This window comes from Corvus kubaryi, unplaced genomic scaffold (assembly GCF_017639235.1).
Source record: "Corvus kubaryi isolate FWS band 111438036 unplaced genomic scaffold, C.kubaryi_AGA036_p1.0 37334, whole genome shotgun sequence".
NCBI lineage: Eukaryota > Metazoa > Chordata > Aves > Passeriformes > Corvidae > Corvus > Corvus kubaryi.
The window spans coordinates 10,108,889-10,133,276 of record NW_024581108.1 but is presented as its reverse complement, the minus strand read 5'-3'; the positions used below and the strand labels follow the sequence as shown (position 1 = coordinate 10,133,276).

The 24,388-nt window shown below is 33.9% G+C and overlaps 1 protein-coding gene across 9 annotated transcripts in view; it reads right to left on the bottom strand.

Annotated features, from left to right (window-relative positions):
• HFM1 (helicase for meiosis 1) overlaps positions 1-24,388 on the bottom strand; it is a 44,684-nt gene that overhangs the window by 9,345 nt on the left and 10,951 nt on the right. For 4 of the 9 annotated variants that reach the window (XM_042030237.1, XM_042030239.1, XM_042030243.1 and 1 more), the window contains 29 exons: positions 22,548-22,699; positions 22,124-22,201; positions 21,819-21,980; positions 21,003-21,091; positions 20,306-20,349; positions 20,113-20,214; positions 18,599-18,744; positions 18,090-18,184; positions 17,173-17,306; positions 16,230-16,277; positions 14,095-14,175; positions 13,376-13,467; positions 12,463-12,569; positions 12,328-12,375; positions 12,016-12,113; positions 11,796-11,927; positions 8,903-8,988; positions 7,887-7,970; positions 6,718-6,875; positions 5,895-5,998; positions 3,841-3,996; positions 3,505-3,600; positions 2,975-3,093; positions 2,073-2,158; positions 1,867-1,970; positions 1,662-1,760; positions 1,137-1,197; positions 765-870; positions 231-388 (listed from right to left, as the gene is read on the bottom strand). In XM_042030237.1, the coding sequence (XP_041886171.1) occupies positions 231-388; positions 765-870; positions 1,137-1,197; positions 1,662-1,760; positions 1,867-1,970; positions 2,073-2,158; positions 2,975-3,093; positions 3,505-3,600; positions 3,841-3,996; positions 5,895-5,998; positions 6,718-6,875; positions 7,887-7,970; positions 8,903-8,988; positions 11,796-11,927; positions 12,016-12,113; positions 12,328-12,375; positions 12,463-12,569; positions 13,376-13,467; positions 14,095-14,175; positions 16,230-16,277; positions 17,173-17,306; positions 18,090-18,184; positions 18,599-18,744; positions 20,113-20,214; positions 20,306-20,349; positions 21,003-21,091; positions 21,819-21,980; positions 22,124-22,201; positions 22,548-22,699 (3,025 nt within the window). Of the gene's footprint in view, positions 1-230; positions 389-764; positions 871-1,136; positions 1,198-1,661; positions 1,761-1,866; positions 1,971-2,072; positions 2,159-2,974; positions 3,094-3,504; positions 3,601-3,840; positions 3,997-5,894; positions 5,999-6,717; positions 6,876-7,886; positions 7,971-8,902; positions 8,989-11,795; positions 11,928-12,015; positions 12,114-12,327; positions 12,376-12,462; positions 12,570-13,375; positions 13,468-14,094; positions 14,176-16,229; positions 16,278-17,172; positions 17,307-18,089; positions 18,185-18,598; positions 18,745-20,112; positions 20,215-20,305; positions 20,350-21,002; positions 21,092-21,818; positions 21,981-22,123; positions 22,202-22,547; positions 22,700-24,388 lie in introns of those variants that run through there. The other 5 variants (XM_042030238.1, XM_042030240.1, XM_042030241.1 and 2 more) reach the window with 5 other exon arrangements.

Here is a 24,388-nt window from a genome sequence, read left to right as displayed (position 1 = left end):
CATCAAAGCACCTGAAATCAGGAACACTATGTAGAGTCAAGAGAAACCAAGACAAGCAAAATAATTTAATTTCTCTTTTAAGAACAGCTAATTGTTATTATTATTGTGAAAACTAAACTTTTTAACAATGAATATTAGAAACTAAAACGTTGCCTAAAGGTCTGTGTTCCACGAAGAACTAAGCACTGGAACACTGAGGAAAAAGAAAAATATATGTAAGTTTTTATTACCTAGGATCTACTTCTTTTTCCTGTTCTTTCGTGAAAATAAAAAAATCTTCCTTCCTAGAGAATTTAGAAGAGTCTGAGATTATTTCTGACATGGCAGAACACTGTACATTTTTTAGCTCTTGAGAAGGACTTGAATGCTTTTTTTCTTGAAAACTGAACTGCAACATAAAAGTTAAAAAGTTCATATGGTTAAACCAACTAACTCAAAGAGAAACTGACAGGTTGTTGTAGAATGTAGTACTGGTATTTAACTGATATTATGGTGTTTGACAAGGAACAAGCATGTGATGAATCTAACTACATACTGGATGGAAAAACTATCAAATTGAGTAAATAGTTTTGAAATCATGCTATATAAAGTAAATTAATGTCCTATTTCTTTGTATCAGGAATATGCCAATGAACACAAAGTGCATGCAGGTTTGGACAACACAGGATGTCCTAACTGATTCCTAAGTCAGATATGGCAGATATATTTACACAGTAAATACTGTTAAGTATAGGAAATTCTGTTATCAATATATTTTTACTCACCGAAGTTATATTTCTGTTCTGTACAGATAAATTCACTCTTGATGTGCTACTGACCACAGAAACATCTGAGTTCTGAATATTGGTCTCATCTTGTACTGTGCATAAACTGAAAATACCAAGTTGAATAATTTCAGTATTTTTACAGAAGTGCAAATGTATTTGCTTTTCAGTTCAGAATTTTCTCCTTATTTCCCTGCACACTTAAATAAAAACCACATTAAAATCATTCAACAATTCATACCTTTTAAACATTGAAATTTCATTCACTTTTACAAGTGAAGAACCTTCTATATATTTAATTACACAGATGCATGTGAAATACAGACAATATTTTAAACTGAATAAAACAGTAGTAAATTATATAACTCTTACTCTTTCGAAATGTTATTTGTGGCTTTGCTTGTTGTATACTGGCAGAGGGGTTGACACTCATCTGGAATGTGAAGATATTTCCACGTTCCATGAAAGAATGAAAATTTTAAAAAGAGAGTTGAGAAGCAGCCCCAACCTCTTCTAAATATTTCACATGATATGATAAATAATACTTTGAAAATTATTAAGGTGTCTTAACAATTGAACTTTTTCTTCTATGGGTTTTGGGCTAATACAAAGATAAGCAGAGATACACAGTCAGTATACATTATGCAACAACAATTATGCAGTTGCGGGCCACCAAAAAAATTTTAATTGTGACTTTTTCAACTCTGCCTTCTGTATTAGATTTGTCACAACATATGTGGCATTCAAGGTAGAATAATAAACCTGGCAGTCAAATCAATTAACCAAAAATTTCAGGTAGTTCTATTCATTGTATACGATAACAATTTATTCTCAAATAACAGCCTGTAGAATAATTTGTATATAGGAAAGGAAAAATGTTTGTTGAAATAATCTTACCTAATTCTCTACTGACAAAATTACTAGCAAATAGCAATTTCTCATCATCAATATCATCCCAAATATCATCTCTCAGTTCAAAGTCCACATTCAAAGAATCTGAAAAACAATATCTGCTTTTATCTGTATGGCAGAAAAACATGAAGGATTAAATGAAAGATCAAAACAGTGAACATTGTAATTTTAAACATTAGCAATAACTTACTACTCTTTCTACAATTCCAGGATTGCAGTTGTTTCTGAGATACTTCTAAGGTATTATCTACCTGGTCCACTGAAGGTGATGAAGATGACAGTTTATTGCTAGACCTGTTTGGAAAAAAAAAAAAAAAAAAAATCAATGACGTGTCAGTAAAACAGTTGCAGAAATTTGCGAAGTAATTTTATTCACAAAACAATTCTTAGTAGTACCTTGGCAAGGCTGGCAGTAAAGACTTAGGTGTAAAAACAAATTGTTTGAGATCCACATTTTCCACATGTTGATTTAACATCTGCACCTAAAGAAAGCAAAATATTTTAACTTATAAGATATAAACATATTGAGAACTGTTATTTTTTAACAGGATTAATGACATCATTAATATTGTAAGTTAGCATAATATTTAAATGTCATAAAATCTTTCCGGTGTCTGCTTATCTAATGTCATCAGTTAAAAAGGTTTGAATTATGTGCTTCTAGTGCAGCACCCTGGCAAAGCTAGACTGACTCTCATCTGTATTAGCTATAGGCTAACTAATCCTCTATTGCAAGCCAACAAGCAAACTAAACTGTGAGGTGGAAATAAAACCCTTCAATACCTCAAATGTCATTCTTGCTGCAGAAAGACCCAGTTTAACACTGCATTCAGAGGAATAAAGTGCAAGCCATGAAATCTTTCAGAGGTTTAAAACTAATATGGATGGTTTTCTTATAAACAAGTGTATCTACCTGCCTGTGATAAAAGATCTCTTAGCAGCATGACTAATAAATACCACAGTTTGTTTCATTCAGGTCATATTTTGCCAAACCAAGTCACAGTGCAGTACCTTCCAGCAATGCCTTTGAACCTCACCAACCACAACCTATCAAATGCCATAAAAGAAAAAAACATAGAGGGCATGCACAAAAGTGGACCATTGGAAGCGTTCCAAAGAGCAGTAGAACCTCTCAAAGATTCCTGGACCTTTGTACTTCTTTACTTTTTGCACTCCGCACAGAAAAGTCAAACTTGAATGTTCATATTTAGTGATAAAATTCTCTGTGCAAAAAATGCCTACAAATATGTAACAGATTAAAATAAACCTATGAAATGGCTGACTGCATTTAAATGAACCTTGAGCCGTTTTACTGGGGGTATAGATGAAACTGAGTTCCTGCTCCTTAAATCAGCTAGGTACAAAGAAAACTTTGTGTCTCCATTCATCTGTGACTTTGGAGGTACGCCAGTTTTACCTGAGAAAATGGAGCAAAATAATCTTCAGATTAGTTACAAGGGATAAATCCTAATTATTTTCAAATGACTTTGAAAAACTGCCACTAAGCTTAGTATCTTCTATTAAAAGATTCTAAAAGATTTAACATGCTAACTACGAGATTTAACACAGTATTTATATAAAAGTATAACAAGCTTGACATTTTCTTAAAACAGAACCTAAATTCAAAATATATTAATCATTGTAGTTCTTATAAAAGTGCTATTAACAAAGCTATTTATAACTGGTTTTATGACTGCATCATTACAACAACTCAGGCCCCATTCTCTTGCTTGTTTTGTTTCTGTGACTTAGCCATTGGTATGATGGGACCTGTTCTAAATTGCATTTGTCCAAAAGTATCAGAAGTAGTAGATTTAATGAAACTCACAGCAGTCATGCCCACACACATCTTTATTTTTACAGCGGTGGTTGCATTCTCTGTTTCCATATTTCTTGTAAGCAATCTCTTGTTTAGATCTGCCTCCTAGATAAATATAATACAGGGATTCAAACAGTAATATTAGATATCAAACACCCATGATTTTTCTTGCTTTCAAAATCATCAAAGAATTGCACTGTAGTACTTGACAAGCAGAAGCAGCAGCACTGTATTTTTATTACCTTTGAGAAAGAAACAGCAGGGATAAATAAAGATCTAGCTCCCTACTGAAAGCAAAATTCAATTTTCTGTTGACTTTGGTATTAGCCAGATCTGACCATTTACCTGTATCTACTTTTGCTGCTGGCAGACTTTGGGGTGAGCCATAACATGTATCACGTGTAGATTCAGCTGTCAATTTTTGATTTGTAACCACCTTATGTCCCTCTGGTTTTGGTGTTAAGTAGAAGGCTGTATATGCTTGCTGTATATCAAGGCCAACTTGGAAAAAAAAAAGACAAAAATACTAAAAATGGTTTTAAACTGTTTCTATATTGATGCCTTGAAGTGGCTACCTGAAAACAGAGGCTACACAAGATTGAGAGAATAAAGTGGGTATTTATTTGAAGGGCCTTCAAAGGTACACCTTGGGGGTCAAAAACCTCTGAGGGGCTCCACCCAAGATGGCTGCTGGGTCACGGGTTTTTCACACTTTTATAAGTTTGGTCCATTTGCATATCAGGGTTAGCTTTCCAATTATATTTTCAGGCAATGATGTAATTACCCCAAGTTTGCTCCCCCTGTCAGAGGCTTTAGTTTACATATTTTGGGGCCTAGGACAACAAGGTGTCATTGAGTTCAGGCCCAGAGAGGGTTTGTTATGTCTAACCAGCATGAGAGAACAGCAGCTAACAGGCTATATTAAGTTTCAGAGTTACATACTAAGCAGTACAGGATTTGAAAAATATAAAAGTTAAAACCTAAGGCACCAATACTACTGATACCAATACTACTACTGATTATCTTCAGTTTTCTGAAGTGTTTAAGCAAGTAAATGTTATTCAAATATCATGGAAATTTGTTAAAATAATTTACCCTTAAAGCACACTCTTATACAACCAGATTCTTTAGGATTGAGATTAAAAACTCTAAACATTTCCAGAATTAAAGATATAGTTGATAGAAGAACAACAAAATTAGTCCCTTTAACCAAATGTTCTTGTATTGTTTTAAAAGTAAATTTATCTATGGCTTTGCACTGCTGATAAAATTTCAACTTTTAAATTGTACTACAGTCTCTGTTCAGGAGTATCAGCAGCTCTGTAGTGGCAAAGGCATAAAATGAGTATGTTGATAATACTTCTCAAGTTGAATGCTAATATTCATGAGAGACTGAGAGACACCCTTTGTAAAGAGATTAATTTTGTCTTTTATTATGGAAATAAAATTTGCTGGAAAACCAGACAGGCTTTTAAAAAATTTGAGACTTCCTTCAAGTCTGAAATAGGAACAGACTTCAAAATAGAGACTAGGAAGACCTGGGTTTACTCTAATTTCACTGTTACCAGTTTCAGAAAAATTAACTGTTGTGCTGAGTTTTACTGAACTCAGTACAATATGTAGATAAAAGGACAATTTTCTTAATTTCTGTGTGGTTAGAAAACCCTTCATTTTCCAGAGCCACAGGTCTAGCTATAGAAACATTGATTATTCCAGGCTTGATTATTGTAATAATCTCAATGTTCAATATTTACCATGGAAGCATCAACTACACTTCAGTTAATCTAACACACAGCAATCTTCTTTACTGGTGGGGCATGATGACAGAATTTAATGGAGCCAGTCTAATTTTAAATTGTTTTTCAAAGTCTTGTGTTTCAAGGTCGTAAGGGTCTCTCCTCATCTGCTACTATAGTTCCAATTGTACGGAAATTGGCACTGAGGGACCAATGTTTAAATCTGCACTACATTTTCAGGTGTAGGAATTTCTTGTTACCAAAGTGGAGATGAATCCATATCCAACACCTCTTTACTACAATGCAAAACCTAACCATTCACAAAGACAGCTCTGCTCAGCCTAAATAACCTCCCAGGCTGATAGGTTATCCCTCTGAAAGTTAATTCACTCGAAGGAGGAAAAAAGAGAATCCCAATCTGTATCAACAGAGCAAAACTGTTACTGTCTCCTAGTAACAGTTGATGCTTCCTAGTTCCTTAATGCGGTAGTTAACGAAAAAAACCAGATAAGTAATTAGGACAGGTAGTATGCAACCCAGTAAAACACATATAATAGAGTTTTGTTTCCAGAACAGCTCACTTTATTATTCTTTGGTTTAATCGCGTTTTAATTCAAAATTCTTATGCAGTTGCTTTTTAATTCAAAGAATACCATAACCTACCATAATCAGAACTAATTAAATTTATGCTAATGTCTTCTGATCTAAGAGCTCTTTTCACTTCAATTTTCTTCATCCAATTTCCAGTTTTCAGCAGCACAGAATCCCTGTAATGCAAAGTTTTGTTAGACATGGTCAATGAAAACAAGACTGTATACTATAGTATCTGTAACCAAGTGAAAGAGCCTATATTTGGTCTTAGTTCATCAGTTTTGCTTGATAAGTGGCCTAAGAATAACTTTCCAATAATGCATGATTTATGGCCATAAGAGACCCAGGATTCTGCAGATCAGTTTCAGTTGTGCCAAAAATGCCAGATTTTGGCCAGAATTCTCATGAAGGTCAGGCAGTTGAAAAAGATTTTGTTTCTCTTTTCCCATTTGCTCCAAGTATCTTTTACCCAACTGGAGAATTTAATTCCATCTCTGAGGGAAAAAAACAATTTATAAAATATAATTAAAGAAATATAGCTAACAGGAGTAACTAACAACTGGTGAATCTATCTTTTACTAGATAATCTTTTAATTATCTTTTAATAATCTATCCTCTTTTATATTTATGGGTAAATTTTTATGACTTCCATAATATGACATTGATGTTGAACAGATATTTACACATGCTCTCTGCACTGACAAGTACACTGGCATGTTTTTGGGGTTTCTGGATCTTGTGTAGCATTTTAAATGACAACAGTGACTAGAAAATGCTGTAAGATGAAGAATAATTTTGTACTCTTAGACGTCAGTAGGAAGTATCACAAAAACTGCAAGTCACAGAACAGATGAAAAGCCAACACCCTAAAAAGATGTGATCTGATCATACATACATAATTTTCTGATTAAAAATGACTTGGTTGTCAGCATCTCCTATGACCAATGTAACATAGTGAAAGTCTGGCGCTGTTCTCTTTGTCTGTAGCTGCTCATAATTTGTTAATTTGACGGTTACTATGATTTCAGCCAACGTGTCACTGTACTTTGGAAGCTAGGGAAAACAATACAGAAGCCATAACTGCTAAAATATGCAAAGTAAAATATATGCCCTTCCATAAATTTCTAACTGTTGATACAAGCACAAAAGCTCAACTCAAGCAGTTTGAATTTGTGGTACAATTTTTATTTGTTGTTCTGAGACACTATTACACAGTACTAACTTGCCCTAAATAGCTGAATATCCTAAGTTTGTTTAAGTACTGAGAATCAAAGACAAATGCAAAGAGAAATAAGCAAGAATAAGACTTGTTATATAGAAGTTATATTTTGGCATCCCAATGTTCCTCTATAAGATATTAGTAATTGTTAAATCTTTGTTCTGAGAATCAAGCTACTCATCTGGTATTATGTGAAATGAAAAGCTAAACAAGAACTGATTGTTATAACAATAGTATTTCACACATCTGTTGAGTTTTTATCTTCAAATGTGTCTTCATTTCTACCAACTTTATGGTTACTTTTCAAATTTTGCATTTCAGAAAGGTAAAGTGTCTGTGTAACCCATATAAAGACAGAATGCGTATCAGAACCTCAAAGCTCTTGATTACACATAGAATTGTACCCTTCCTTGGAAAGGGCACCAGGTAGGTTAATGTTATAATTTACTGTTTCTCTATATTCCTAAGTGTGATGTAGAAAATAAACATGAGTTAATACCATTTCAGTAAGTTTTATTTGGATGTTTTGCCATCCCTAGGTTTGTTTATATTCAAGATAGAAGAGACCTCTCAGATTCACATATAATGCTAGAATGTGAATATACTGGTTTACATCTGTAACATAAAATGCTGTCAACGAGAGAGGCCAATATACTACGGGGAATGTTTGTTTCATGGCTCTCCTTTGAGACTTAGGAGTTTCATTCTATATACTAAGCTGGAAGTAGGTCACAATATTGTGTGATCTTCTATCAGTGAAGACTCAAAATTTCTTTAAGTCAGTATTTGCCTTTTCATTTAATAATACTAGCATAAAAACATAAAATAAATATAAAAGAATTTACCTGTTCAATGTCAAGTTCATATTTTGGAAGGTGCAAAACAGACTCTTTTATCTGGTTTCCAAACGGAGGATGTCTGTTTAAAATCTGCAAAGATGTAAATCCAAGGAATCAGTTACCTGAGTAACTATGTTAGCAACAAAAGCCCTTATCACTCTTGGTTCTCTACTGTCAATGATGCCCAGAATAGCAACATTACCAGAAGAAAATTCCAGTACTTTTTCATGTTGCTACTGCTTCTGTTCAGTTAACAGCCAATGAACTACCAACGACCTCAGAACCCAACTACTCAGGTTTTATGAGAGATGATTCTTCTATGTTGCACAAGCCTTAACTAAAACAGAACAAATGATAAGAAAAAATACGAAAGGGGCCAGAAATGAGAAGTCAAATTTCCAAAATCAAAACAGAAGAATCCAGTAAGATTGATTTCCTTTAGAAGCCTGTTATATCTTCCAGAACTCTGGAATTAGTTTTGGCAGAAAAGAAGCCAAGACCAAAGAACCAGTCCTAGGGTAACACCTAACTTTCCTTAAATAAGAAGTGCTTTGTAGATTATTCAGAAGATTTTTATTCCACTACTATCTCAAACTTGCAGTAATGGAAATTTGGGATTCTCATAATTAACATACACTAAGAGACACTGTAAATATATATTCCCTTTTATATTTTTCCAACACTCCTAACAGAGAAGTGCATATTGTCCTTTGATTCAAACAATGTTAATGATGAAATTCTACATATTTAAACATCTACTTCCCACAGCCAGCCAAATCAGTGAAATCATCATTCACATTAAATTTTCTACAACAAAAAATCATACACATTTTCAAGGAAAACTGCAGTAGCTACACAGCTTTTTAAAGTCTACTAGTTAAAATGAATAAATCACCTAAACATCTAAATTTTGCTATGATCATATAGCAAATATATATTAACTATACTGCTTTTACTGGTAACAGTATTAATATTCAATATTTTCCCTATCATATTTATCTATGTACAAAATAGTAAGTTACCAATTCAAGTTCTCTTGCATTTATGTCTTCAATTTTTTTAAATGATGTCAGCCCAGCATTTACCATAGCATTTGACAGTGATACACCTGTGAAAAACATGTATACACGTTTGTTAAAGGGCAATGAATAACCTCAAATTATTCTGAACAACTGCATTATAGCAGGTAAACCCAAAGCATAAATAAACTTATATTACATGTGATGCAATTTTCTGCCCAGCAAATCACTAAATTTATTTTCATTTGATTAAATATTTTAGTATTATTTAGTTTAATTTTTCCATTAGTAAAGAGAAAAAGAAACACAATACAAACCAAACATGAAAATATTCAGTATTTCAATGCTGAAAACTTTTAATTTTTCTACAGTAAAATGGATTTTAGATCACTTTCTACAAGAGTCGAGAAATATGTTCTGTATATATATGACAAAAAAAAGCATGTCACACAGTATTCTTTGTCTCAGAATTTTTTCCTTATCCAAGAAATTATTTAACTATGTTAACATAATAATCATAAAGATCTCAGTGTTTCTGAGCAAGTTAATAATGAAATTCACTGAAAAAGAAGTATTTATTATAACCTTCTACAAGTTATTGCAGCTTTAGCAAAAAACTTTCCCATGGCATATATACCACAAAAGCAGACTGGCAGAGAATTCCACATACATTTTTATTTCTCTTTGTGATTCACAGTACTTCCAGTGAGATTTAGAAATATCACAGTATATGAAAAGGCATTTAACTGACTTGGAACTACCGCCTACTACAATAACTGCAATGATTGTAGGTAAAAAATAGTACCAAATACTTAGAATGAGTATATCGATCCTTCTCATACAGTTCTGCAAAACAGTATAAGAAATCTGAAAATTAAGTGGGAAACCTCATTACAGTAATCTTATAAGAAGAGACTTAACTCAAGAATTTAATAATTTAGAGAAAGAGAAGACCTTTTGTCTTTTTATGTGTATTTGAACATCTTTTGGGTCTGATTTAGGGAAAGCATCTTTTACCATCTCCCTGCTCCTTTGCAGAAGCTCTGCAGTCTGAAGACTGAAAACTCTCACATATTACTTCTGCTGCTAGAGCTGTTACCCTGTTTCTTTATAACTGAAGCTGAAGATTAACTCTTTTATCCTAATTCCTAAAATGGCAGAAGGATTTCCACCAGTGAAGAGAATACCAGATATAAATAAGAGTTTTTCTCTTTATCTTCATCTACACTTCTGAGCAAAAAATAAACGGGAGTGGAAATGAAATTGAACAAGTAGTAAATGTCATAAATCCTGTATGGCAACTGATCATTATCCTGTCTGTCAGAACAAGCAAACAGAAACCAAACATACAATTCAGCAAAGAGGGAGCATCATTATTGGAAAAGAGTTGTAGAAATGCAGTAAGAATTCAACTGAATCATCAGTCTCAGTAAGGCCATGTGTCAGTCAAAGAACAGTCACTCTTGTAATGGAAATATTGATTAATAAGGCTTTTTAAAGGTTCAAAAATAGCATACTGAGATAAGAGTTTAAAAATTAAGGATTTCTCAATATGCTACATGATATCAGCAAATTTCTATGAACTTAAACAATTCATTTAACTTCACAAAAAAATAGAATAAGCTTAGTAGCCATAGACAGAGGTTAAGAATCACATCATACTATAGGAGTCAATTCAGTGTTTGATTCAGGAAAAGAGTGAACTGTCAGAAGAATGTTCAAAAGAATCCTGTGAGGGGAACAAATGACACTTTGGAAGTTAGCAGTTCTTTGTAACATATGTTGCAATAGCTATGACAGCACAAGAAAAAAGCACTCAAAAAAAGAAAAATTGGACAGAGATGTCTGTATATACACCACTTATATTATTAAGAAACTAAACGTGACTTTATTCTACTGCATATACTGTACAGGGAAGGATTTGTCTACACTGCAAGTGCCATATTTATTCCACTCATCCTAACTCCATAGAAATGCTGAACACGAGGCAGATTCCTCAGATGACTGTGTCGACATCGGCACAGGAGTGGGATAGTGGAAATGTGCTCCCAGCACTCTGCACTGTGCTGTGCACAGGCTAACAAGCCCTGTCCCTTGCTTTGAATCCACATGAATGAAGCATTACAGCCCCTGCACTTGAGCAGGCAAGGCTGTAATGCACTGTACCCTACGGACCTTTGGGTTTAGTCATTCTCTAATTTGCAGACCTCTGTACTACACTGTTCAGTGCAGAGCAGATGTGTCTCTAAAGAAGAAAGACAACGCTGCAGTAAATTTTGAAAGGAGGAAGGTATGATAAGACCAGACATCAAAACAGGAAGATACACTACTACCTCAAACAAGTATGACTACATTTTTATAACAGAGTACTCAAAAATTTCTGAACTCCTTCTCAAATAATTATGACAAGCCTGTAGTTCCAGCGAGAAGTTCATTCAATAACAGGATACAGTTAAAGGAAGATTATCATTAGAAACTTTTGATCATTATGTGTATAAGAACCTCATGCACAGTAAATTGATTTCTATTTCATGATTCAATGTGAATTAAAAGGTTTTCATGCATACAAGTAAGAGGACCTACAGTAACAGCTTCTTGGAAAGGAAGGCATAGCCTAGTCAGGGACACGCAATCACATCAATGTGGAATATGCCTGGGATACTAAGAGGAACATTAGGGAATAAGAACAGTTCTGAAACACTTTGAAATCCTGAAGCAAATTACTAACCAGCTTACTTTTGTTATGGCAGATTCTTCTGACAATTGTGGTACTCAATTGTGGCAAATAAGTAATTAGGAGACTAATTCAATTATATAAGCAGACACCACAGAAATTAGCAGGCTAATTATGAGTTTTGATTCTCTGTCACTTTTATAACTTCTAACTGGCACCTACCAATTTTTTCCAATTGTTTAGACACATGAAGTGAATTTTCCCAAAGTCTGCACCTGAAACACTTTGCTAAAATCAAAGAGTTTAATAAAGCAGAAAAGTTGTTCTTAGATGATGCCAGAAAGTCAGATAACCCTGTAAAAAGAAGATTGACTTATATTAATAAACTAAAATGTAGCTTATTAGTATATGCGCCCAAAAAAAGGATTAAATTTTACCATACATCTAGTAACTCTTAAGCCATTTCTAAATATTCTGCCAGTATCTTGTGTCAAAGTAAAGTCTTGAATAGGAATACATCCCAGCTGAGCCTGAATGAGACTGGAAAAAGAATGGGTGTGATATATAAGCTATACTATAAACAAAGAACAACATAAAAGTTTTTAATGGGAAAAAAAAAAAAGGAAATTCAGAATAGAAAAAACAAAATACAAGATCTGGACCTCTGCAAAATGACAGAAAATTTAGCAGGGACTTCAACAGCCATAAAATGATAGTTTTTCAATAAAAAATAAAAACACAATGTAATATTTACCAGTTTACTTTCATTTCTCTTGTTTTTATCTTCCCCTCCATTGGAAACCTATGCATGAAAACATACATCTTTTCTACAGTTCATTTTATTTACTGTTAAAAAGGTACTTTCAATTTTCAATGCATTTTATTTTACCTGATAGTTATTTTGTCTTTGTCTTTATTCAAAGTGTTCAATATTTTCTTTTCATTTGTTCTTAACTTCACATCCACAAATTCTGTGCAGTTGGAGATCATTGTAATCTATAATAATCAAAGTTTTTTAGTAATTGTTTTAATTTGCCATTTTTCTATCACTTCTTTTTTTTAAAAAGAACACTTTAAAAAAAATTATTGTCTCAACACTATGACCATGAAGAGACAATCAATCAGTTCTTTTTAACACTGACCAACTTCCTTTCCTCTTCTTATAAAGGCTATTAGATAATCAAAAGAAAAATTTTTTCTATCAGCTTTTAGGTTATTATTTCAGTTGAGGTTATCTAAAATCAAACACACACTGCTAACACTTTATACAAGGCAAATACAAACAACTTTTGCTATCTGTTATATATTTCACCTTACTTTCTTCACACTTTAATAACAGAGTCACAGGAGAACAGGTGTTCCATTTTTTCATGGCAAATCTGTTCTACCATAGTATTTGCTTGAAAACAAAATGCCTTGTGATTCAGATAACAACCTGTTATCTGAAAGAGGAAAGTTGCTTAAAACAGAAAGACAATCGCCTTCAAAATAAAACCCACTCTTGATGCAGCTGGTTTTTGCAACAAAAAATCCTACTAAACCACAAAACAGTTAAGTGTTGAATACATAAACAGAACAGCTTCAGCAACTTTGCATCTTCATAAGCACGGTTAGTGAGGGGAGAAAGAGTTGGAAATCAAAAGATTTTAAAAATACTCCATATAGAATTTAATTAGATGTATTCTTTAAAACTTTATATAAACAAAGCCTGAGATCTTTAAATAAATAACACTCTACGCTTCTTTTCCTAGACTATTTAAAAACAATGAACATATGTAATTTTTTAAAAAAAGTCAAATTACCAATTCGTTTAGAGTCTCAGTTCCCTTAATTGTGAAAAACTGCTTCACTGTATCAAATGCAATATAATACCATGCCATTAATCTTCCAGTCTCTGTAAAAGAAGAATATACCTTAAAAAAAACCGCCAAGTATATTTCAGTGAGTTGGAGTTTTTTGGGCCACAAATTTAATTTATTTGCTTATTACAGGCCTCTGTGAGATTTACCACCACTACTCAGTATGTTATTGCCCCCAGCTGTCTGATGGACATTACTGACCTGATCACAGGGTGGCAGAAGGAACCATGTACCAGTTACAGTTCTCTCCAATGGAGATTAACTCACACTAACATACCAGGCAGGGAACTGTGGTTGCTAAGAAGCCAAACACCTCTAGCAGAGGGCTGCAGAGAAGAGCAGGTATTGATAAAACCTGTCCTTCACTGCACTGTGCCACAACCAATTATCCTGTCACAATGCTCTGCAATCTTCTCCTAATCTGCAACAGATTTTCAGCAACAAGAGAAGATCTATTCATGAAACAAGATTAAGAGAATGAATGTCCATGACCTGGTCAAGAAACTTGTCCATATATTCTACTCAAACAATCCCTCAGATTCTCCTCTCTACTACATTTATGCACTCTTATTAATGGGTCACAAGGATAGTTGAGACCCTTTGTAGTTCACTACCATCTCTACATCACTTCTGAAAATTAATTTATTTGAAACAAGTGTTACCTGTTGGTTTGAAATTACTTGCTTCATCCATCCTGATCAAATCAAAAGATGATAAATCATTTAAGTTCTTCAGACACAGTTCTGTCAAAAATTTGAAAAACGGATGTTTTCTGCATGTACTAAAAATACCTTATCTATGTGTGAACCAGAAACATCATCATCGAATTGCAATGAATGTATACTCAAGTAATTCCACTGAATTCAAGTAAAGGTTTTAGAATATGATCCTGCTTTTATTAAAGTTGGTGGTTAACTTCTGCCTAGGGAAACTCACTCAAAGATAATTGATACAGAACAAGCCAACTCTTTCTCAGGAAGGCAAAAGTTGCAAAGGAAAAGAAATTAGATGCTGGAATGTAGGTTGCCATATTCAGTATTGAATGACACATCAGAGAGCCCACAGCATTTATACAAAAGATTTCTGCTACAGAGTTAACACCTAAATGGTTCAAATTTCAAATATCTACAAGTGTTTATTAATTCTTCATTAGAAATTTTCATACTGTATCAGGTGCATTTGTATTTATTGCACTAAACCTGTTGTGTCAGGTATCTGCATAAGAATGACCTAAGCGCTTCCATTCTCTCTTTTTCAAGACCAAGGCAATACTCAGAATTTAAAAGTCAGTCAGAACAGCACTCAAAGCAATTGTTCCCTTAGCAACCAGAAATCATTGACATTATACATGAAATGTATGAAAACAGAACTAACTATACATATTACTACAAAATATTTCATGTTGCAGGGAAGAGGAGCTAGTTCCTTCAAGAACTTTTAAAAAGAGGTTGTTTTTAACATCAGAACTTCAAGGAAATATAATCCACACTGAAAAGGCATCAATTGAATTCTTCTAGCACTATCTGTACAGGTGATTTTAAACCATGCCTTCTCCTCTAAAGGCTTATTGAGGTAGTACCATGCTTCATTCTCTCTATTCCTTTCAACCTATATGGCAAGAATAGAAAAGTCCTGATGTAAAAGACAGGAAAAGATAGAAATCTACTGAAGGAGGCAAATTTTCTTACTGATAAGTACTCCTTTTTTCACTGTCTGCAAGTCAGAGTCAATGTCTCTCACATTTGGAGACTTCAAGTGGCAGCAAATACACTACTATGTTCCTGAAGACAGACCCTTGAAGTCTTTACACAATGAACAGCCTCAGCATCATTCCACCAAGCCCAAAATCAATCACAAATTTTTCCTACACAATTATGTAAAAGATGTAAAAAATGGGTAAGTGGAGTCCAAGTACAAGCTTGACAAATTTCTGGGCATGTATCTGTCCATGTTTTCATGTACCAGGCCCTCCTCCAGATATTTTAGCTCCAAGTGGTCTGGTTATGATGGACATGAGGACTTTCATTCAAGAGAGAAAACCGTATTTGTAGTTTTGCAGAACTTGATAGCAAGTACTCTTTTATTAATATACTATTTTTTTATCTACCAGAAAACTCACATTAAAATAAATTAACAAAACAAAACCACCTGAAGAGTTGTATGCTATTTCTGTAATTAAAGTTGAGAGGCACCAATTCCCAAACTATTTTGTCAGCTGTATGTTTTCTAATGGAATTGCCAAGAGCTAAAATGCAGTATTTAAAAAAAAAAAGGTCAATAACTGAGTTTTATTCAAGTCTTAGCAAAAAAAGCCTCTTAAAATCATGCAATTTTAAACTGTTTCTGGACAAGGCAAAGACGTTTACATTTTATATCCTTTGTTTTCAATTTATGAAGGGAAGATGACAATTTCTGAAAAGGCCTTTTTTTGAAAGTATAGCAACAGAAATTAATGAAAACAAGTGAGATCAGTCAAAGGAAAATTAGAAAGAATGACAATCAAAATTAAAGTGTTCTGCTCCATATTTCTGAGCACGTATATAGAGATGAGGTAGGTAAAGGCATGTAATTATTTTCCTCTCAAAACTTTATTTTCCTCAAAAACCTCTCTACCAGTTAAAATGTACTGAAAGTATTTCAAAAATATTAATAACAAAATAAAATTAATAACATTCCATAGTAAATTACATTTGTTCTGCAAATGGATCTATTGAAATGAATGGATATAGATAATAAACATGGGTGAACCTGCCCTAAATTGTAACATTTTACTGAAAAAAGCTAAAAAGCCACTTACCTTGTAATTTTGCTTCAATTCCAACTTTATCTAACCCAGATGAAAAACCTCAATGGAAAAAACAAAAGTTATTTTAACCTAATACTACTGTACATTTCCTCGTCAATGTCATTACCCATCAAAACTGATTTGCTGATTTTTAGGAGCCAGACAAATACCCCAAAGTGAAAAATGTGGGAATATTTATTATACTGCAAAAAGTCAGAAGTCTTACAGGGTGTAACTATCTAAGTATCAGTAAGAGGCTGTTAGAACAGACGTGCAAAGGTAAAAGCTGCAGACAATCCCCCATGTAAAATATCAGTCCTAAAAGTTGCGGAAATGTCAATAGCAACTTCTCAGGTACAGTTTTCTTATTTTAGAATATAGGAGGCCACCTAAATTCTAACATCCACTCAAGTGTTAGATGTACTATGTTCCAGTCCCATCTATAAATCCTTATAAAAAATTGTCTCCAGCAAGTGCCCAATGACTTCAAAATCAGGTGTAGAGCAAGTGGGCAGGAACAGAGATATGGTCAGGGCTGGGGACTGAGATAATGTTCTGGACAAGACAAACTGAAGACACTGGAATTAAGATAATTGAAATTTTATTTTAGAAAAAACTATTAAATTCTAGTCTATTTTTTTTCTTAGCAAGTTACATATTCAGCAGTGAAAAATACATTATGGCTTGTTGCTGCATTAATACATGGTCCAGCATATTAAGATCTAAAGAAATAGATTATGAAGCTGTAAATGGCTTCTTCATAGTTTTTAAATGTTATACCATGCTGAAATTCCCACTAATTAAGTTAAAGAACATCATGTTACAGGCCACATTGCACATCTTGTTTTCATCTATTTATGAAATAACTGTTCATAAGAAAATGATAGAAACAAATCATATGGATCTAACACATCCTAGTGTCATAATTAGTTCAATTAAAAAAATAAAGACAAACCATAATGAGTTGGATTTTTTAAGGCTCTAATGTACAAGAATGTTGATCGTATCCATTCCAAAGCTACACTGACATCCGTGACAGTATGTAGCACTATTTCTGCATTTAAGTGCTCAACAAGGTGTCTGTGCAAGCTAGTGCAAAAAAACAAGAGTTAAGGACATTTAACAAATAGCAATAGAGAAGGTGATAAAACTATTTCTTCGGGAAGAAACAAAATCAAACAAACTCCTCCCCCCCAAACCACAACTGTTCACTGAAATAAGTGAAATCGATAGAAGACAGTAAAGATTATGTAAATAATCAACAATGTAATTTTTTTTATTATGGTATAATGTCCAGCAAGCAAAAATAAACTGTTAACTATGAAGTTTCACATTTATTAGAAAACAAAGTCACATACATTTAAAAATTACAGCACAGATATTCTGTGCTGTTGATATTCTAAATATATTTGAAAAATGAAATGTTAACAAAATTACATGAATAAAATTTCCTATTTTACCCTTCAATGTCTTAACTTTCCTACACATTTCTCTTGATAATCTGTTAAAAACAAATATAGGCCTAGTATTTTCCAGACTGTCATCTAGAAATTCAGAGACATGGTCTGCATTCAATTCCTGCTTTTCGTCTTTGCAATACATACTACTTCAGTTTCTTCAGTTTTCCAGCAGGAATCTAAAACTATTTTTTTTTTTTTTTGAGCTTAAGATGTTGTAAAGATTCTCTGGGCTGATAAAGCAAGAGACCATTAAACTCCTGAACTGCTTAGTTTTATTTTCCTTAATTCTTTCTTGATTTCTTCTAAATACACCAAAGAAACACCCCAAAACCCATCTGAAAAAAAAACATTCTGTAGAAACTATGAAGCTTTGGTACTATCTACAGAGTCTTATAAAAAAATACTCAGTTACCTGCTCTCTATTATATCAGCACCGTTTAACATCTGTATATATCTCTCCCTGGTACTGCAACGAGTCATAATAACTGCTGTAGCTGTAGTGTCAAACTGAAAAATAAAACCCCACATAAAAGCTGTCTTCTAGTTCTTAGAAAAAAATCTGGTTGAATTTGCATCAAATACCTGTTGAGTCCATTAAAATTCTTTTCTTAAAATCCTGTCTAAAATGGCTATTGTGTGCCAGCTTCCTACTTTCTCTCTAATCCCCATTCACTATGTAACCCAAATGTAATCTTCAGATCTTCTTCCACTGCAAGGTGAAGCAGTAATTTTTGATGGACAATACAAAAGCAAACAGATTTCTTTCTCAACAGAAAAGTTACCTAGGAGTAGTTTAAGTATTAATAACCCTCTAAAAACCAAATGTTGCAGTAAAATTCCCAGCATTGTACTTTCTTTGACAAAAATAGTTTCTACTAATATGCCTATAGATAACATCAATACAATAAAACATTCACTTACCTGAGGCCTTCCAGCTCTCCCAATCATTTGCAGAATATCGGTTTCACTGTACTCTTGAAACACTCCTCCAACATAATGCATTGTGGATTTTATAACCACCAGGTGTGCAGGTAGATTGACTCCCATAGCTAGGGTGCTAGTAGTAACTACATCAGATCAAAGTATATGAACACCATCAAAATGTCTGGCAGACACTAAACAAGCAGCAAATAGGTGACTTAACTCTTGATGCCTATGAGCTCTTAGTTTCTAGTGGAATCAGTGGGCATTCTGCACCACAAAGATTTTGATGTAGATTACAGGTACTTGCATATCATCAGCATTCATTTGTTTTCAAGTTCTGTAACAAATTACATCCCAGATTCTTTTAATTAAACATTGCTTTATATTTGGAGATAATCCAGAATCTGATCCATGTTCAATATAACAGACACACAATGAAGAAACATTATTCTTATTTCTTCAAGGGTATATATCTGAATACAGCCATGACTTCATCTTACTTAGTAGTGGTCAATATCTTTAAGATATAATTTTTTAAGCCATCAGTCATTAGCATTGATTATATCCATGGTACCAAACCAGAATCACCACCAATACTATCACAACACCTTACCAATACACACTGTCACATGGAAAACATCCATCAAGTGTGTGGCAAGTTATCTTACACTCATGTTGTCTAATTCACTTTCTCTGAAGAATATATGGGATGGCAAGAATTCAACACAAAAAGCCAGTCATATGGGCCAACTGATATTACTATTCTGCTAGGAAAACGAAGGATTAATGAAATTTCCAGTTATTTTTGAAATTAAATGAAAATTAAAATTAGTAATTATATTATTTTTTCATATGACTATTGAAACAGAAAAGAAAAAAAATCCATGAATCTTTTAGTGTTGTACATGAACCACACAGACAATTCCCCATAGGGTCTGGACCTTTTTCTACAGAAAAAGAAAGCCCAGATGAGATGAGATAATCACATCTCAGATCCCTTCTCATTTCATGTAACAACAGAAGGAATATTTCTTAGGGACCTCCCCATCAGTCACAACACCTTGCATGGGAGTTGGAAAATCGTATCCTGCCCACCTAAGACACATAAATGTAGATGATTACCTTCAGGGAAGCCACAGTTGCAAAGGACACAGACAAAGAAAACATCTCAGGAATTCAGAGGAAAGGCACACGAGCATAGAGCTCTACCTCAGTGGGAAGGCTCAATGGTAGGAAAAGGAAATGGACATGGACATGGCCAGACCTATATGGACATATGAGGGGGATGACCTCCATGTATGGTGAAAAGAAGTTCTCTAGTCTTTAGTAACAGTGCATATGTAGCCTCACAGGGTAAAAGTGCATGTGAAACACAAAAACACTTTTACCTGGATTTCACAAATTCCAAAGGTTAAGCAAACTATAGAACCATAAAATATTACCACTTCCAAACTGCAATCTTTTCAGGATACATAAATGACATTTTGGCTTTCATAGTTAAATTTACTTACAAAGTACTGGCAAGTCTCCTACAGTAAAAGCTCCTTCAATTATTTTTCTGTCCGACATCTCCATACCCGCATGATGATAAGCCACACCATACGTTAAAAGGTCTGATAATGAAATAATTATATACATCATTTAACTAAGTTTTCTCAAGCAAATATTCAATCACAGAGCAGAGAAATACTAGGATATATTTACCTCTCAGTTTGGAGTCTTTCAAAGAATTTGCAAACCTCTGTAATCTATGCAACACACACAAATAAAAAAATAAAATTAAAAAAATATACATTCTTTGGATATTTTCAACCATCACCTTTCCCATCTTTACAGAGGGAACAGACTGACTCTCTGGGGCAGCTATTGCAGCCTTTCGAGCCTGGTCATCTTTCCAAGTCACCACCTACAATCCTTATGTGTTGTTCACATAAGACAAATAAGATCACATTTGAGTTCCAAAGTCAGGAGGTAGCTTCTGCAGCTGCCATGACTAGGCAACCCTGAAGTAAATAATAATTAATATTAACAGTATCTGATAAAGCAAAGACATCTTACAGCTTAACTTAAAACATAGTAAAATCACATCCAATTCAATTATTCATATGCTTAATATTTGCACTTCAAGGTCTTAGAGGTCTTATAAGAATTAGCATTTTTATGTTTAGAAAGCAGTTTTGAGAAACAACTTAATGTTTGTGAAAAGTATCCTAAAACTCTGAGAAGCAAACAGAACTTCCCAAGAGGAGTGCCAATTTACCAAAAAGAATGTCAACTGCGATGATGATTTTGTTGCACACTCCTCTGCTAGAAACTGTATTAGCTCAACAGCTTTCTTCACAGATACCACAGGTTTACTAAAATGTACAAACACTTATTTCCAATTTAAATAGAAAAATACCTTTGTTTCTGTTCTATACTCAGTAGAAATTTAGCATCTTTTGCAAGAACAGAAGCAGCCTGCTGTACTCCTTTTCTTGTGGCACAAAACTATAAACAAAAGATACTTTTTTGAATCAACACGTTCAGGAAAGTAACTATTTCAAACATGATAAAAAAAAGCTGTTGTACCACAAGTGCTGGTTTTTGTTCCGAGTATGTTTGTATAATGCTAGCTATCTTGTAGTTAAGAGTTAAGTCAAATTTGAATTCTGTCTGATTGTCACTGCAAGGAAAACCAAGAACAATTTTGCGTAGCTTCACTGGTCGTTGATCCTCATCTATTTTCAGGCATACAGCAGGCATCTTACTATCTGAAAGCCATTCTGCGATCTTTAAAAAAGAAGTAGAACAGAAAAGATAAATTTCGTCTTTTAATCATGCTCCTGTTCTAATAGCATCACTGAATAATTAATTAGCTTTTGTTAGGTGTAAACTATGAACACTATTTTTACCATTTAAAATCACAGGTGAAGTTCTGCTTTCTGCAGGACCAATATAATTTGGACTGAAATCTCTAGTCTGTTGTGATTTGTATGTAAGAGGCAAAAATCACAAACAAAAGTCTAAAACTGAAGCATGTCCATACATGGCTGATAATTCCATATGGCTGAAGGTAATCTTAGCAACATTATAATAATTAGCAGCAGCCTCACGGCTGTCTTCAGCTGACAGCTTAAAAATTACAATTTTGCTATCAATCTAAAATTGTAATTCCAAATAAATTTTATAAAATACAACTCCATTGATCAAAATACAGTTAAAATGTAACTCTTACATCTTGAGTATTTGGGATTGTTGCAGAAACAGCTACAAATCTCAGGGGAGGAACAGCGTCATGACTCTCTAACAGACGCCAAAGAGAAGCCTGAACAGTTTTCATCCGACTGACTACAACTTCCAAAGTTGCGCCACGGTTTTCATCCTTTATAACGTGTACCTATCAGGAATTTTAAAAGACTTGTTAATACTTCTCCAGTGACAATCTGGACATGTGCTAAATAAATGTAATATTTTCTAAGCTTCCTTTTATCTTCACAAAAGACACAAAACCAGTGCATAAACCCTCATTCATCTTCTTACCTCATCAATGAGAAACAGTCGTACAAGCTGGACTATAGAGTTGTCTCTCCACCTTCTAGTCATGCTATCCCACTTTTCCTTGGAGGAAAAAACCAACAATCAAAACAACAGAAGCTGAAAGATGTTTTAAAGGCCAACATATGCCACGACTATAGTACACGCAGATATGCCTAAACTTTAATAAATCTTTAAACAGAAACAATTAAACAAATTCAAGCTAATGCCATCTATGTTTCACCTGGCACATTATTATATTACTAACTTTTAAAATATGAACTGAGAGTATGTACAGCAGTGTGCAAACAAAAGGATCATAAAATTGCTATGTATTACAAAAAAAAGGAGCAGTCCTACCAGCATACAAATACAAGACTGCTAATGTCTGTTTATTCTAAGTTCTTACAAGAACTGGAATGAAACCTACAGGTGTAGTGATAATAATGTCAGCATGATGTATTTCAAATAAATCATCCATCAGTGTATCTCCTGTCAGTTCCTTGCAGGTCAGTCCTATAGGTCCAAATTTTTCTTTCCAGTCATCAAAACGCTGACTGCATAGGGCTTTTATTGGAGCCACTAAAAACAATACCAAATAATGAAAATTAAATCAGGAAAACCAAATCTTCAACTGTATTAAAAATGTATGCATTTAGTTTCTTTAGTAAGATGCCTTCTTGAATTTAATTTCCCTAATTTTCAGCTTTGCTTCCAGAACCATAAAATCTGTAACTGGTGTTCCTGTCCTTATTATCCTACTCCACGTGCACAATCAGTGTTGAGCTTTGGGCCCTAGTTCTTCCCATCAGCAAACAGAAACATAACCCTTTAATTAAGATTATTTATGCTCTCTCTTAATCCTGTATCCTGTTGGGTTTGATTTTTTTTGCAGTACCACATGGAAACAATCATTCAGCTATCAAAGGATTTCTCACAGATGGAAGAAACCACAGGAAATACATCTTTTCTAATAGAAGATCATACAAATACCAACCTTTTCCCAGTTAAGAATGATTTGAGTACTCTGTATTCAGAGAGAAAAGAGGTTATATATGAGAAACCATCCAAGAGCAAGAGACAGACTTTTATTTCTTCTGGTATTCTATCTAAATCAAATGTACAATTACGTGTAGGGTCATACCAAGCAGCTAACACAGCAGGTAGCCGTTCTCATGCTGGTCCTCATGAACAGACTCCTAAAACAATCTACTCATATTCATTTTCCTGAGGATACACAGTGTACTTTTGCAGATTCTTTTTTTTTCCAGAAATCAGATGTAATTCTCAATAAAGATTGATATTAACAACACACATAAGGCTATACTGGATGATTAATCTATATGGAAAATGCAGTGATTTAAGAGAAAGAGGCAATCTATGCATGACCTGAAAACAGCCCTAGTATAACAGATCTTGCAGTGAATGCATTCTAGGTTAGTTAGGGCCACTGGAATACCAATGATTTCTGCATATTAGCTTGCAAATGATCCCTAAAAGGAAGAGATTTAAAGAACCAGTCTCTACTTCAGAAAGAGGTGTAAAATCTCATAAGAGTATCAGAGAAATAATTAGCTTCAGAAAGCTACCAGCAAGTAACTCACAAAATCACAAAGCTAATCATCTTTAGCAATGCAAGAATGCGAGAAGCAAGTGATCGCTCCTGAACTACAGTCCTTCGATGCAAAACAACTGGCAAACAACTCTACAGAACTACTGCAAGCTAATTCACATACATGGGGCCACTGATGAACCAGACACCAGTGCTCACACCAGCAGGACATAGTCTGATTACCACCTCTGTTCCAACATTCAGAAAACTGACAAGTCCCCTTCTCCATCATTGTGGAACCTGGAAAGGTCAGCAGATCTAACTCCACTAGCAGGTAACTGCTTCCTTACTGACAGTTCCAACCAACCAACTTGTATCAACTCTACCACAGCAAGCAGAAACTCTTACCATACACTCAGCCTTGTTCAGCTGACAGAGAACCTGTAGCACATGCCTGTTTCTAAGATCAGTTCACAATTCAGAAACTCTAAAGCAACACTAGCTTTATTGTAAGAAGTTGAAAAAAAGTGAATTAAACAAAAGGAATATGAAGCTTTTGTAAATATAAGGATGAAACCTTTAATAGTAAGACTGACAAATATATCACTGTATTAATAAACTAAAACTGAGACAAAAATCACCAATTTAATCCAATTTACATGATATGAACTCAGTTTTCCAGGAAGGAAAGAAAGAAAAATGTAATTGGTGTGACTATC